This window comes from Pongo abelii, chromosome 3 (assembly GCF_028885655.2).
Source record: "Pongo abelii isolate AG06213 chromosome 3, NHGRI_mPonAbe1-v2.0_pri, whole genome shotgun sequence".
NCBI lineage: Eukaryota > Metazoa > Chordata > Mammalia > Primates > Hominidae > Pongo > Pongo abelii.
The window spans coordinates 129718450-129733836 of record NC_071988.2 but is presented as its reverse complement, the minus strand read 5'-3'; the positions used below and the strand labels follow the sequence as shown (position 1 = coordinate 129733836).

Genomic DNA, 15387 nt, shown 5'->3' with positions numbered 1-15387 from the left:
AGACACTTTCTCAAGCCAATGATTAAAAGCAGCTTACGTTACACTATTTCACTTTGTTGGCAAAGAAGAAACAGATGTTCCTTAAAAATTGTTCTCTGTGCCCTTATTACTGCTTTCCTGGTAAGAAATCTGGCAGCAACGGCCACAAGCAGGTTTCACACAAACGCCTTCTCCTGCCATTCCCTCCCCGTTACTCCCACTTTAAAAATTAACAGCAGGTCAAAGAAGAGGAGAAATAGCTTCTGCCTAAATTACCAACTTTTTACTTTTATAATCATTTAAGTATATTACAATTTTATATTATACATTTTTTTCAATTCAAATTTTCAGACTGAAACATTGTGATTTTAGTAGAGTCAATTTATAGGCAATTTGCAAGTGATTTCTCATGGAAAAAAGACACAGACAGACAGTAATCATTCAGATCTGTGGAACTGGATGACCATGAAAACTGACCTCCTGCAAACCATGCACATACAGATATGCCGACCCATTCAGCAGCAGCATCTTCATGACGAGCTGAATAAAGACACATCTTATGTCATGCCCAAAATGTAGGGCAAGACTCAAAGCTGCAGATAGTAAAATGTTCTTACAAAGGCAAGATCCAGGTGCTGCTCGCTGCAGTGCTTCACAGACTATACCACGTGCTTGCCAGTGGCTTGTGACTCTCCCACGCAGCAACAGTGAGCATGGTGCACTCGCACTCTCGGAGGAAGTACTTTCCCCTTGATGAGAGAACGAATCCAGGCAATTCTTCATAAAAATGACAAGGTTCAAAAAACATGTTTGCTCCAAGGCACCAAGGGTGTAAAGCTGTTTAGAAAATACACAGAAATGAACAGACTAAAAAAGGGAATTAGTTCTTAATGGAGAATCTATTACTGCTGTAACTGGTGTAATAATCACTTTAATAGATTACAATCAAAATGCACATTTATTAGACTGTGCTGTGTGAGGGAATGTCTGACCAAAGAGCATTCCCACAGGCACTCGGGGCACTGGCTGGAAAGCGCTCTCAGGGGTTCTTCTCAGAGCCGGAGAAGCTGCACATCACTTGTATTTGTAAAATCCTTCTCCAGTCTTCTTGCCGAACTTGTTCTCTGCTACCAGCTTATTCAAGCATGGGCTGGGCTGATGTAATGGGTTCTCTGCATCCATTTCATGCCACCCTATTGAGAGGAGGGAACAGAACTCAGGATGAAGTGCTGGGTTTATTTTTACACCTTGGCATTCCCAAGGACAAGTCTGGAGGCCTGCCTCTGATGTGGGAGAGCCCCCCAGGCATGGCGCCCCTCCGGCCACCACTGCAGAGGCACCAAGGAAGGCTGTGCTGGTGCAGCCACATCAGCCCCAAAGCTGCTGCACTGCCACCCACCTGTGCTGCCTGAAGCCTGGCCCTACTATGGTCCTCCTGCTTATCCAGTGTCTTCTCAGAAATCACTAAGGTCAAAGGCCCAAGTACACTGACAGAAGCCATTAATTTGCTGGTTGGATTCATCACTGGCACAGTTAACTTTCAGAATACACGTTAAAAAATCTGCATTCCTGCCATTGGTATTTTGCATCCACATAAGATTCAAAATTTAATTCTTCAACTAGCATTCTGTGAAACTTGGGAACAGTTAGCTACATTCAACTTCAGTAGTCCAGTTTTAATTATTATTTTTACCCTGTCTTCAGAGCTATTACATTACAATGGATATATTTTTTTTAAATGGATGTGTATCTTGCTTGCAATGGAGGTTACACAAATCTATTTATGTGATAAAATAACACAGTGTACCAGTGTCAATTTCCTGGGATTTAATATTGTACTATGGCTATATAACCATTGGTGGAAACCGGGTGAAGGGCACACAAGACCTGTCTGTGCTATATTTGTAACTTCCTGTGAATCCATAAAGGTTTTTTCTTCTTCAAGGTTACCCTGTTAAAGAGACACTGGACAGTCACATTCTTCCTTCTCCTGACATCTGTTCATGAATTCTCAACCTGGTGAGGCAGGATTTTAAAAGGTCTTTATTAAGACCCCTGCTAACTTTTTTTAAAAAGGCATTATAATTTACAGTTCAGAAAAACTACCTCAACTCAATTAAAGACAACAAAAAATTCCAATTCCTACCATCCACGATGAACTTCGTAGTATCCAGTCCGACATAATCTAGAAGCTCAAATGGGCCCATGGGGTAACCGGCTCCTAATTTCATAGCAGTGTCAATGTCCTCTTTGGATGCATCACCTAAGGAGAAAACAGCAGCACTGGGTCACCACCACCTTTCCTTGAATTCTCCCTATCACAGGATTAGCCCCAGAATTACTAGAATTTTATATGCTTGCACAATAAAAAAAATGTCTAGAGTGAGACTTTCTGGCTTGGGTAAGATTTCCTCTCTAAAGTACACGCCAAAGAGGTCATAAGACTTTACTTGCTCTGTCACCCAAGCTGGAGTGTAATGGCACGATCTTGGCTCGCTGCAACCTCCGCCTCCTGGGTTCAAGTGATTCTCCTGCCTCAGCCTCCCAAGTGGCTGAGAGTACAGGTGTGCGCCCCCACACAAGGCTAATATTTGTATTTTTAGTAGAGACAGGGTTTCACCATTTGGCCAGTCTGGGCTCAAACTTCCAACCTCAAGTGATCCTCCCGCCTCAGCGTCCCAAAGTGCTGAGATTACAGGTGTAAGCCACAGTGTGTGGCCCAAGATTTTCAAAGCTAGGCATCACTGAGGTGAATTTTGGAGTACTGATACCCTGTTCATGGAGACAGAAGCCTCCATGCCTGAAACTTCAGCTACTTTCAAATACATTGGGATTTTCCAACTCTGGAACCATTTATTAAAGTATAATTTAATGCTAGAGCATATTTTTGATTTATAAATAAACTTTCTTAAAAAAGAAAACTAAGCTTTCTGCTTTTGTATGTATAGTTATTGTATGTATTTTTTTCCCTCCAGTTTTTTGGGTTTTACAAGTAAGGAGTATTCCCCTGGCATCACATTTCACACAAACCTTTTAGTCAAGATACCTTTTAACGAAAAGCCCAAACCCAAGTTAGAATCACCACACATGTTTGGAAGTCTGTTGAGTAGACTAAGACAAGGATCAATGTGCTTTTCCCTTGGAAATTTACTCTTACTATGTCCTTTGGCCCCAGGAGGCCTTTATGGAGAACTTTCTTTACGGAGAACTCTCTTACGGAGGCCTTTCTTTGAAATCAGAAAAGTAGAATGGTCTGCAACAGGTGGCTATCTAGAATTTTGTTCCAAAGCATTAAGAAGAAGTCAATCAGATCAAAGCTAAAGAAAAGAGGGAAGAATGTTAAGACACTCAGAGAGAAACCACTTAAACATCGATAAAGATGACATTTTTTTAAAAGCATATAAAGTACTAAAGTAATTCCAAAGGATTTCAAGGCATTTTAAGGTGACTAAAATACACCACAATTATTTATTATGGTTGACATTACTAATAACTACACTAATTAGGATTAGAGATGCCTGAGAAATCATGATTTGAGTGTTAGGCCATAAGAAAGCAAAGAAACAAAAACAATCATATAGGCAGCCTCATTCATTCATTCATTCATTCAACTTTTATTTATTATGTAGCAGGCACCAGAGATGTAGAATGAGACAAAAATAAACAAGACAAGCACGCAAGGTACGCATGACATAATGGGAGAACTCAGATGTGTAAGCCAAAAACTTCAACATAATAAGACCTGAAGATTCATGACTCACACAGCTCTGTGTGAGTAAAGATGGAGAGATTTACTCACACTGCCAGGGCTTCACCAAAACCACCCCCATGCCTGGGTCCTGGGAAGGTGAAGATAATCCTGAGATGAGCAGACCAGGAAGGGCATTCTAGGTAGAGAGAACAGCACATGCAGAGGCAGGAATGGGAAGGAACACAGCATATTTGGGGTGTGGCTATGAAGCTTAAAAGTGGGTTCTACTCAGAAGATTTCATTAGGAAGCCCTGCAGCTTCTGTGCTGGTAGAGCCCTGGAATGCTGGAAGTGCCGGCCTCACAGGCTCCTCAGGCTTGGGATATGCTCCCTGTGCCTAGGGTGCTGCCCTCGGACAGCTTCGGGGCTCAGTCTCTCACTTCCTCCAGGCCTCTGCTCAGGTGTCATACTTCAGAGAGCCTCTTCTCCTCCCTGCATAGATAAAAAAAGCAACTCCCTGCACTAAAGAAAAGGCCAGGACACCAGGACAAGACTCTTGCTACCCCTTACTATCTTCTTCTCCACAATTACTCATCACAACCTAACATGCTTATGTACTGGTTCATTTATTACTGGCAGTCTCCCTGGGACAGAAATCTGACAGCATAATGGTTGCAACTCAGCTAAAGCCATTTAATGAAATCTATATTCAAGGACAGGAAAATTAACCCTAGAAGCAACGCTGTAATTCCATATTCAGAGACTCACTTGAGGACTGTTTTATTTCAAGAAATAATGTGAAGATACAGCACATGATAGAAAAATATCTAAATAACTCTACAAAGTCAGCATAACTCTAAAAATCGTGTTCTCAATAATGCAGAGCAAAAGAGGCAAACTTTCAGAAACAGAGAAATAAAATACAGAGATTGGTGTGCCAAGTGACAGTTAGATGTGGAATCATGTTTTAAACTAATAATTCCTAAACTTCTTTAGAATCAAGTACTTCTGACAATCAGACACCCTCTCCATAAAAAATGCACATATACCCTAAATTCTGCGTCAACCTTAGGAGGTTCATTGGACACCCTCTCCCACCTCCTTCCAGTTAAGAGCCCCTAACTCCAGACAAGACAGCAAAGGAAAGCTTCCTCAGTGAACTCGAGATCAGCACAGCTGAGGGCCTGGGACTTGCCCAACATCTGCTTCTTTGTCTGGCTCAGCAGCACCATCTGCCAACCATTCTTAGCACGAACAACAGAGGCACTCAGCAACAACTCAGAAACAGCATTTTTACTCATCAGCAGCTGCCTATGTGCCCGAGCTACACAGCACCTTGGGGCATATGATGATGAGGAGGAGCCAGAGTACCCCAGAAAAGAGAGTACAGTAAGGGAAAGAAAACACCTGCCATGCCACAGGGAAGACAGTGACAAGTGACCCAAGGGAGAGCCAAAGCAAGAAGAGTTGTGATGACAGAGATGACGTCCAGCTGGGAGCTCTGCAGACACTCAGGTGGGGCCACACGGGAATGGCAGGAGTAGTTGGCGGTGATAACAGCAGGGGCAGAGGGTGGCCAGAAGGAAGGCTCTCTGGCAGAGCTTGTAGATGGCAGGAAACCAGAGAACACTGAGCCTGTCTTGAGCAGGGGCGACAACGTGAGCAAGATGTCACATGGTGACTGGGGGGCAGGCTCATGGTCCTCCCAGGCCTGCTGCCAGCAGAGCCCTCCTGAGAAGAGCTGACCATTCGGCCCCACCATCCTGCCCACACTGGCCATTAGGAGTGGGTGCCTGGCAAGGGCAGCAGTCCACTGTCAGACACAGCCTATCCAGCCTCTGTCCCTCTGACAGGGGTGACAGTGACTGGGGCATGCATCAGGCTTCAGTCACAGTGTGAAGGAACAAGAGCAATAGGAAGAGTGAGGACAGAGCTGGGACACTGGGAAAGAAGGCCCAACATGGAAGCCACAATGAGTGGACAAACAGCAGAGCAAAAGGGCGTGAGCCTCCACGAGATCCCATGGGGACTGGCAAGAAGTGTTAGTGGCAGGGGCCCGGTCATCCAGGAGGTCTGACCTACAACAGCGCACACATCCTTCCAGAGAGCCTGCACCACTCAAGGCAGCATTGGCCAAACCATGTGCATGGAGCCCCAGGTGTATCAACAGTGGGGTACAGAAAAGTTCTCCTTGCATGAGTTCAGGAACAGTCACAGAGTGTCTGCCGAGGCTGTGCAGGGGGTGTGAGGGAAGATGCAGTAGGCGGTGTCTCAACTTCCTGGACAATATGATACTTTTTCAGTAAGTGCAGTAGTGGGGACCAGTCAGGAAAAGACATGAGTAGAGTGAATTACTCTGCTACCTAAGGAACCTCATGAAGGCAGCCTGACTGGGATGGGGAAAAGCTGGGATGAAGAGGTGGAACAGGCATGACAGGAAGGAATCAAAAGTGATGAACAGATGTGGCAGACAAGAGAAGGAGCCTCCAGATGCTTGAGGCTTCAAGGTGGAACTATATGACTGAGATGGCACGGTGGGCATGCTCTGAGCACTCCTCTGTGTTGGCTGAGAGGAGGGAGCAGGTGGTGGGTGGGGGGACGTGGTAAGAGGCCTAGGGTGTGACTGTAGTGTGCAGTAGAGAAGCAGCACCCACCCCAGGCAGGACACCCAGCAACTTCAGAAGCAGATTCTGAGGTGGTGGTGGAAAAAGAAGCAGGGGGACCAGCAATGATAGGCTGTTGAAGCCCATGCCCAGAGCAAGCTAAGAGCATGTCCTGAGGCCAGGTCCTGCTCTTCCAGCTTCAGCCCACAGGTGGCCAGGGATGGTGAGGGCCAAAGGGCATGCACCTGTGCAGAAAGGGACCACAGACAAGAAGAGGGCTTTTAACTTACCATCTGATACTTGGTGCATTGGAGAATGCATCAAATGGTGCATGAGAAAACACCATGAAGAGGTGGATCTCTCACATGCTACATTCTAAAACATTACATTAAAAAAAAAAAAAAAAAAGACATACAACTGCCTTTCAAGGTAGGGTAAAATGCTCTGTGCTTTCTTTGAGGTGTAATTAGGCATATTTGTTGATGGATAAACACAGAAGTGTTGGTTTGATCTTGGAGCAAAAGTGAGGCAATTGCTTCCATAAACCATAGAGAAAAGTTTTAATATTTAAAGCAGATTTTGAGGAAGCAAATGTGCTTTCATCTCTCTGGAGGAGCTGGTGTAAATGTTTTGTTTAAAAAATGACACTCTCAGGAGTGAGCATTTATGAATGAAGTAATTGAAAACAATTACACTTGCTTTTTATCCAGTCCTATTACGGCTTGTTTGCCTTTGAAGCAGACATGATAGCTACCTTTCCAGAAACCAGGGAGGGAAAGCAGGCAGGAGGATGCAGATCAATTTAGAAGCCTGGACCCTGTCCCAAATCTGGTATTTCTACAGCAGAGAAAAGCATTCTTTGTCGATCAAGTACTGAGGAAAACTGTTTACACCATTCTTAAGGTTACAAAAAGTACATCATGACATCACTCAGTAAGGACAGACTACTAAAAACTGTCCTTACCACATATCGGCCTTGTCACATATTTCTAATCACCTGTCAGTCACAAGTTTTAGAACTTTAAGGAACTTTCAAGATCTCCTAGCCTAGTGATTTTTACATTATGATTATTTTTAAAAGCAGTAAACCTTTTAATCAAAAGCAGAGATCCAGGATATCAATCTGGGACGGCCATGCAATTGCTCTGGCTGGGACTGTAGTGGGGGTGGTAGGAGTTCCAGAAACCTTTCTCAGAGGCCTCACAGGGAAGCCAGGAGGCCCCGGGAAAACAGTGAAAAAGGTACCAGGGCCCAGGGTGCAGCTGAGCTCACAGAGCTAGAAAACAGACACTGCTTCCTCCGTTGTGCACGGCCCGACCCCTCCTAGAGACACTGAGAATTCCAGACAGTGGCGCCAGGAGCTGAGGCCTGCTGCTCCTGGCCTGGGTCAGAAGGATACCTCGTTCATACAGCCTGATTGCTTCCATGAGGTATGGAACCAGGAGGCGGTTCACAATAAACCCAGGAGTGTCCTGTTTTGGAAGACAAAAAAACAAAAAACTAGTAAACTTTCATTAAATGGTATCTTTTGTGAAGTCACCAAATTGCCCCTTCTTACCCTGGATCATGTTTGCCCCCATTTATCAAGCTGTACATTTTCGAAATTTGCAGCATGGCCTTATTTCTATCTCATATGACAATTTATCCAACAATCATAGTACTTAAAAAAAAATTCAAACCCAGATGCCCCACTGCACAGATCCTGACATAAAAACAGACCAAGGCACAGGTGTGACCTGGAAGAGCATGGCTTTGGGACAGGCAGATTTGGGTTCAGTCTTGAATACTCTCTTGGTCCTTCTGTCACTCTGAATTTGTTTCATCATCTGTGAACTGGGGGTGACAGTTTGTCTCAAAGTTGTGAAGACAAATCAGAAAACACATAAAATGCTGTACACACAGCCCTACACCCATCCCTTTACTCCTCCTCTTTCCTTCCAATTCCCTTTCAAGAATCGACAAAACGTCACACTCCACCTTGAATGGTCCTCAAAGGAGGACTGCTTTCCAGGCTCCTTGGAGCCACTCCTAGGCTACTCAGCAACTTCTCAGGTTCCGGCGCACAGTGCAGTGGAGCTGACTTGGGGGCAGGTGCTCCGACAAAGGAGCAGAGCCACTGACAGAGAGCTGGCCTTTCACGGCACACCCCCTAAGACCGCTGCATCCTGCGGTGACCCCTGTGCCACATACGCCTTTCATCCGTTTCCCTTCTCAGTAACTAACATTAATCATCTCTCTGGAGGACAGGTGTGGGATTTGGATTTTATCTACTGATCTCTTCCAGGGACTTGCAGAGAAAAACAGGTGATTTTTTGTTGAGGCTGATGTCCACTAGGCAAATGGTGCCTCCTCTTTTGTCAAAAGGCTGTGATCTTCCTGAGGGCAGAAATCCTCACCCTGGCCCGAACTCTGCATTCTGTTTCTAGCACACACCAGGTACTTCCTTAATGTCTGAATTACAGATGACCAGGCACCCCTCACAGAGCTAACCTGATTGCATGCTGGGAAACTGGACAATAACACAAAGGATGTGAACTTCCTTTAACCCTAGGCAAACTGAAACCAAGCCCTAACCCCATCTATTGCCACATGGGCACAAAGATGCACAAACAAGTTTTATCAGCTTAATTAAGATTATGGAACAATACAGATTTTATAATTGAGACAAAAATACTCTTTTCAACTTCAAAAGGTTCACTATAGATTCAAGATAGGGTACCTGAGAACATGAAGCTCCAACAGTTAATATCTTCTACAGAAAAAGCTCATAGAGCTCAATAAGGAAAAAGTGCCAAGACTCATTAAATATTTAAACTCACTGGCCAGTCGCAGTGGCTCACGCCTGTAATCCCAGCACTTTGGGAGGCCAAGGTGGGAGGATCACAAGGTCAGGAGTTCAAGACCAGCCTGGCCAACACAGTGAAACCCCGTCTCTACTAAAAATACAAAAATTAGCCGGGTGTGGTGGCACGTGCCTGTAGTCCTAGCTACTCGGAAGGCTGAGGCAGGAGAATCGCTTGAACCTGGGAGGCGGAGGTTGCAATGAGCTGAGATTGCGCCACTGCACTCCAACCTGGGCGACACTGCGAGACTCCATCTCGAAAAATAAAATAAAATAAAATAAAAATAAAAATAAATAAACTCACTAGTAATCCAAAAAATGTGCATTTTTGCCAACAAGATTATCAAAGGTTTTTTCCCCCACTGTAATAATATTTGATGCTATTGAGAATGCAGAGAGACAGATGCTATCAGTACATTGGTGGAACGTGAAGAGACACAGTCTTTTTTTTTTCTTGGCAGGGTCTTGCTCTGTTGCCCAGGCTGGAGTGCAGTGGCGTGATCTCAGCTCACTGCAGCCTCCACCTTCTGGGCTCAAGCGACCCTCCCACCTCAGCCTCCCAAGTAGCTGGGACCACAGGTGCACACCACCATGCCCAGCTATTTTTTTTGTAGAGAAGGTTTTTGCCATGTTGCCCAGGCTGGTCTCGAACTCTTGGGCTCAAGTGATCCACCAGCCTTGGCCTCCCAAAGTGCTGGGATTATAGGCGTGAGGCACCGTGCCTAGCAGGAGACACAAACTTTAAATAAAGTAATTTTATTTTATGTAATCAAATTCATATTTTTCAGATTCTTATTTATTAAACACATTTTATTTACTGTACTTACTGTGTGCCAGGTACTGTTCTAAATACTTTAAAAATATTAATTTATTCATTCCTGATAATAACCCTGTGAGAGAGGTACTATAATTATCCCTATGTGAGGCATGAGGACACTGAGGCACAGTGAGGTTAAGTAGCTTGCCTAAGGTTACACAGGTAATAAGTGCCGACACCAGGATTTGAACCCAGTTGGGCTAGTTCATACCCTTAACCTTTATACCACAATCCCCTCATGAAGTCTCACTAGGAAGGCACATTCCAGGCACATTAATGTCCCTCTTCTATGTCAAGTATTGGTAAAGTACAATACTGTAGGCCAAATCCAGCCCACAGCTTGTTTTTGTAAGTCAAGTTTTACTGGAGCACAGCCACACTCATACTGCCTATACTGTCTACGGCTGTTTTCATACTACAACAATAGAACTGACTACTTGCAACAGAGACTGTATGGCTGAAAATATTCACTATCTGGTCCTTTACAGAAATTTGCTGACCCTTGTCCTATGTGGTTGCCATATATTGTCCAGATGCCTCATCAAGAGCTTCAATAACTGAACCAGAAAGACCCTCTGAAAGCCCTTAGAATACCACACAGAGAGAGTTCTGGAATGACCTAACAAGAACAATTTAATGAGAACAAAGAGTTCCCATCTCTGCAGTTGCCGTGGCCACTCTGATGGAAGACTGAATCATTACTTTGTAGATTAATTATTATGCTGCTGAAGATAATCATTAGCTTTTCCCTGTACTTCTGTTTCCATATCTTTTTGTCTTGCACAGACGTTCTTTTCAATACTATTACTACTTTCTTCCACTAACAAAGCATAACTGCGTAAGAAAGTACAATCATACCATCCAATTATTAATTTGATTTTAGAAATCTAGATGACTTAAAACTACAGAACTAAACAAACAAAAAATGGGTGTTAAAGCATGAGACTACCTAACAACACTTTACCCATGGACGGGAAGGAGCAGGACACACAAGCCTGCTCTCTTTGGCTGCTGGAGTCCACCTCAACAGATGGCTTCTTCAGATGATTCATGAACAACATGATTTTTCATGGGTTAGTACAGTACTGTGAGTTCAAACTCGAGAATATTTTAGAAAGCAGAAGTTTGCTATGAGAACTATAATGATATAAAGGATTACGGTTAAAAAAAAAAGTAGATGACTTATATGTAAATCTTTGTAATGGTGTAGCATTTTGTGACACAACTACCTCTTAAGAAAAACTGCAAAGTCATGCATAAGTATAGTCCCCGAGTTTTGGAGGAACTAAAGAGGAACTAAAGCAAATGGAGAAACTGAAGGTAATCAAAATAATTACCTTCAGGTAGGTTATCATTTCAGGAACTGGGATTATTTTATATACAATAACTGGGCAGCTTAAGAAAGGGGAAAAACAGATGGAGGTCAAGCAGGATTCCCACTAAACCATGCTGCTTCTTGAAAAACAAAACAACAAACAATAAAAACATAATGCAACTTTCCAGTGAGAAACAGGTTCCTTATTGCTACTTTGGCAGGTTGCTCTCTCACTGTCTTATCATTTATTTCACCATCTGTAGTATTTCTTGCAAAAGTAAAGCCCTCATTTTCTGTTAGGGATGTATGTGTTTACCAAGCTCTTCCTGACACACAGGGTTCTGACTCCCAGTGGCCCAGTGGAAGTTACAGCTGATTGGGCAACCAAAACCATTTACGAAAATGCAGCCACTCATCAGGAGACAAAAGCCAGGACAGAGAGCAGTCCCGTGTCTTCTACTCAGCTGGTGTCCTGAGCTCCATTCAGGTCTCAGACTATCCACCTGATGGCCTTAGGCATGGCTTAGGAGTCCAGTTTCCCTGTCTGCAAACTAGAACAGGAGGCACGGATTGCTCTTTACAGCACGTGGACAAGCTTGCAGTATACAATGCTCCTTCTTTCACATCATTCTATGAGAAGAATTCTACCAGGAACAAGTCAGGGTCCAAGAAGAAAAGAACTACCTCCTTCCCAGCTACCCATACTCTTACCTTGCAAGAAACAGGATGCTTTCCTAGGGCTTTGCTAAAGTCTACCAAAGATTCAAATGTCTTCTGGCTGGTCATTGGTGTTTTAATGACCTGGAAATGCAAAGCAGAGAATTATGACCAGAGTGTCAGCAAGCAACTTCAGTAGAATGGTTCAAGGAATGATTGATCGAAAGCCTCCATATAGGCAACAAAAATAGTTTGAGTTTCTGCATAGAAGTAGGAATCTCAAGCCAGAAACAATGTATTTCCCAAAATGACTATTTTAAGACAACAGAGGCCAAATGTGGTGGCTCATGCCTGTAATCCCAGCACTTTGGGAGGCCGAAGCGGGCAGATTATGAAGTCAAGAGATCGAGACCATCCTGGCCAACATGGTGAAACCCCATCTCTACTAAAAATACAAAAATTAGTTGGGCGTGGTGGCATGTGCCTGTAGTGCCAGCTACTTGGGAGGCTGAGGCAGGAGAATTGCTTGAACCTGGGAGGTGGAGGTTGCAGTGAGCCGAGATCATGCCACTGCACTCCAGCCTGGGTGACAGAGCGAGACACCGTCTCAAAAAAAAAAAAAAGACAACAGTGTATGGTAGAATGTACAAAATCAAGGCTTAAAATACAAGTGTATGTGTGTACATGTGTGTATAGGACAGTTTTACAGGCTTTGTTGTTGAGACAAGCCTGGGTTCAGTTGCACCATTTACTGGCTGTGTGACCCTGAGTATGTTTCTTGAAACTGAAATGACACTGAAATCACTCTGTTCACCTCAGGAAGTTGAGGTGAGAATGAAATTAGACTGGGAGTAAAGCACAAAGCCTAAGCACAAATGCTCAATAAATGCTGACTTCCATTATTTAATTATTAGAAGTCTGGAAGTATAAGATGGTTGCCCTTAGAGTCCTCTACATGGGACTTGACCTTCTATTATAGATGAGGAGGAGCCCCAGGAAAGTGGAGTAATTTGCCCAAGTGACAGTTCTCCTGGATTCCTGAGTATTCCTCCCATGACTCCACCCTCTGCCACACAGATGCTCTAGAGGCCAGTGGCCCCTTGGCTTCAGAACAGACTCATCCTGCTAGGGAAGGCTTTCATTTACAGCAAGCGGGGCCTGCCACCTGCTCCAGCAGCCCTCCTGACCTCTGTGAGGTACAGGGAAGGGCACAAGGGCTGCCCTACTGGCATCTGTAGGGGACGGCACCAAGCACGATGCTCAGCACAGTCAGCTGGGCATTTAGAGAACTCGTGTAATGGTAAATGGAAAGAACCAGATGAAGTATATATATATTTTTTTAAACAGGAGAGATGCGTGTTTATTCACTCATTCATTCAACTATATATATACATACACACACACACACATATACACACACACACACACACATATATATATGTAAAATGTAAAGGCCAGTAAAGAACTTCAATCAGAGTCAAAGGGTTTACTTCAGACCCTTCATGGGATCTTAGGAAACTGCCTCACCTCTCTTCTCTGAAATGGGGATCATGGGCATGTCTTCCCTCTGCAAGAGGGCCGTCTGACTTGGTGAACTAATGAGCTAGTGTCTGTGCAGGGATGAAAGGTGCTATATAAACAAAGAAGAGTTCTCACTCCTGTTTTCGTGTGATCATAGCCTGGGCCATGGTGTCATGTTGTGACATCAACAGAAGTGAATGGATGGAAACAGGAAAAGACACAGTGAAGATGGAGAAGAGGAGGAGGACGAGAAAGACCAGAAGACACCCTGCGGGTACCACAAATCAAACAGAATCCCAGACCTGTTTGAAAGGAGGTCTAAAAAGTCCCCATCAAAACCACAGACTGAGCTGGGACAAACACTGCTGACTATGGAGTTTTCAAAATAAGTTTTTGGTTTAAAGGGGTTAATAATAGTGAAGTTTTGTTTCTTTTTAAACAGGAGAGATGCATGTTTATTCACTCATTCATTCATTCAATGAACAGTAATTTGTACAGATACGCTGCTCATAGTTCCAACAGAGTCTGAAAAAAAAATACATATATATACATTTAAATGAGCCCAGTCCTAAGTAAAGGAGCCACTTAGCTTATTATACAAGTCATTTTGGTGTACACCACCAGCAACACAAGGAAGAGCTAAAGTTAAACAATAAAAACTGAATAGAGAAGAAGAACACTTTTACAAAATACTTTCTAAAAAATAGTAGCATTTGCTAAACATCAGCTGTTTACAACCAACACACTACATTTCCAAAGACAAAAGCATACATTACCAGATAAATGCAGTTGAAAACATTATTAAAGTAAATCTACAGAATGTGCCTATCTCCAAAACACTTATATATACAATATAATAACTAAAGAAATCAACTAGTCCCTAAGTACTGAAATGTTGGAAATGCATGCCACTTCTTTGCTCTTAATCTGCATGAGATAAGAGCTGTTAAATACTGTTTCTTCTGTTCCCCAAACCCCTCCCCTTCATTCTTCAACTTCTTCAAAAAATCAGCCTTAGGGGATAGGAGAAAATAGGAGGAAGCTAAGAAGCAATGTTAGCAAGACAGAAAAAGTCCCATTGCAAGATGGTCAAAGTTGTCACTTGAGAGAAAATGCTAAAAAAATGGTCATTATTATGACTTATTAAAAATGCTTATGCTGAGTAGTGGTGAGGGAATGAGGAGGATAAAGGAAGGAAAAGGGAGTTGGAAAAGGCAATAATGAAGAAAACAGACGATACACATTCCCAGAGAGGCCACAGCCAGTGTCTGGAGGTTTGCCTGGCCCCACATCACCCACATGGCAGCACCAGCGTCCCCCACACTTTGCACGGCAATAACTCCTCAACCTCAGAACAAATGCTACTTTAATAGCGGCTGCTCCTCAGACCCTGTAATTAGGACCCTATAAAAGGCAAGTTGTCCCATTTCAGGTGCAAATTGCCTACTGTGACTCCAACTCCAACATATTGGAGTCTCCAAGCATTCCAAACAGGATGCTGGGGAAGCCCTCCCTGCCTCCCCCCTCCACCTTCCAGGTTTATGGTCAGGAGGCTCAAGGCTATCAGAAGCTGGTTTTATTTTTTTACTTTTAGGGTTTTTTTATTCAATATAGGATCTTGCTCTGTCATCCAGGCTGGAGTGCAGTGGTGCAATCACAGCTCACTGCAGCCTCAACCTCCCAGGCTCAATCAATCCTCCCACTTCAGCCTTCCAAGTACTGGAGACTACATGCATGCACCAAAACCCCTGGCTGATTTTTTATTTTTTGTAGAAATGGGGTATTGCCATGTTGCCTAGGCTGTTCCTGAACCCCTGGATCTCAAGGAATCCACTAACTTACACCTCCAAAAGTTCTGGGATTACAGGCATGAGCCGCCGCACCCAATGGGAGCTGTTTTTAATAGCTCTGATCACAACGCACAGGAGATGTACCTCATCTGGGGACAACGCTAAGGCACCAT

At 43.8% G+C, this 15387-nt stretch overlaps 1 protein-coding gene across 3 annotated transcripts in view; it reads right to left on the bottom strand.

Moving 5' to 3' along the window:
* Positions 1-240: 240 nt before the first annotated feature.
* The window catches only part of HADH (hydroxyacyl-CoA dehydrogenase), a 46885-nt gene continuing 31738 nt past the window's right edge, over positions 241-15387 (bottom strand). For all 3 annotated transcript variants that reach the window (XM_009240245.4, XM_054554243.2, XM_054554242.2), the window contains 4 exons: positions 11958-12047; positions 7672-7744; positions 2126-2242; positions 241-1172 (listed from right to left, as the gene is read on the bottom strand). In XM_009240245.4, coding sequence (XP_009238520.3) covers positions 1054-1172; positions 2126-2242; positions 7672-7744; positions 11958-12047 — 399 coding nt within the window. In that variant the 3' untranslated portion in view covers positions 241-1053. The remainder of the gene's footprint in view (positions 1173-2125; positions 2243-7671; positions 7745-11957; positions 12048-15387) is intronic.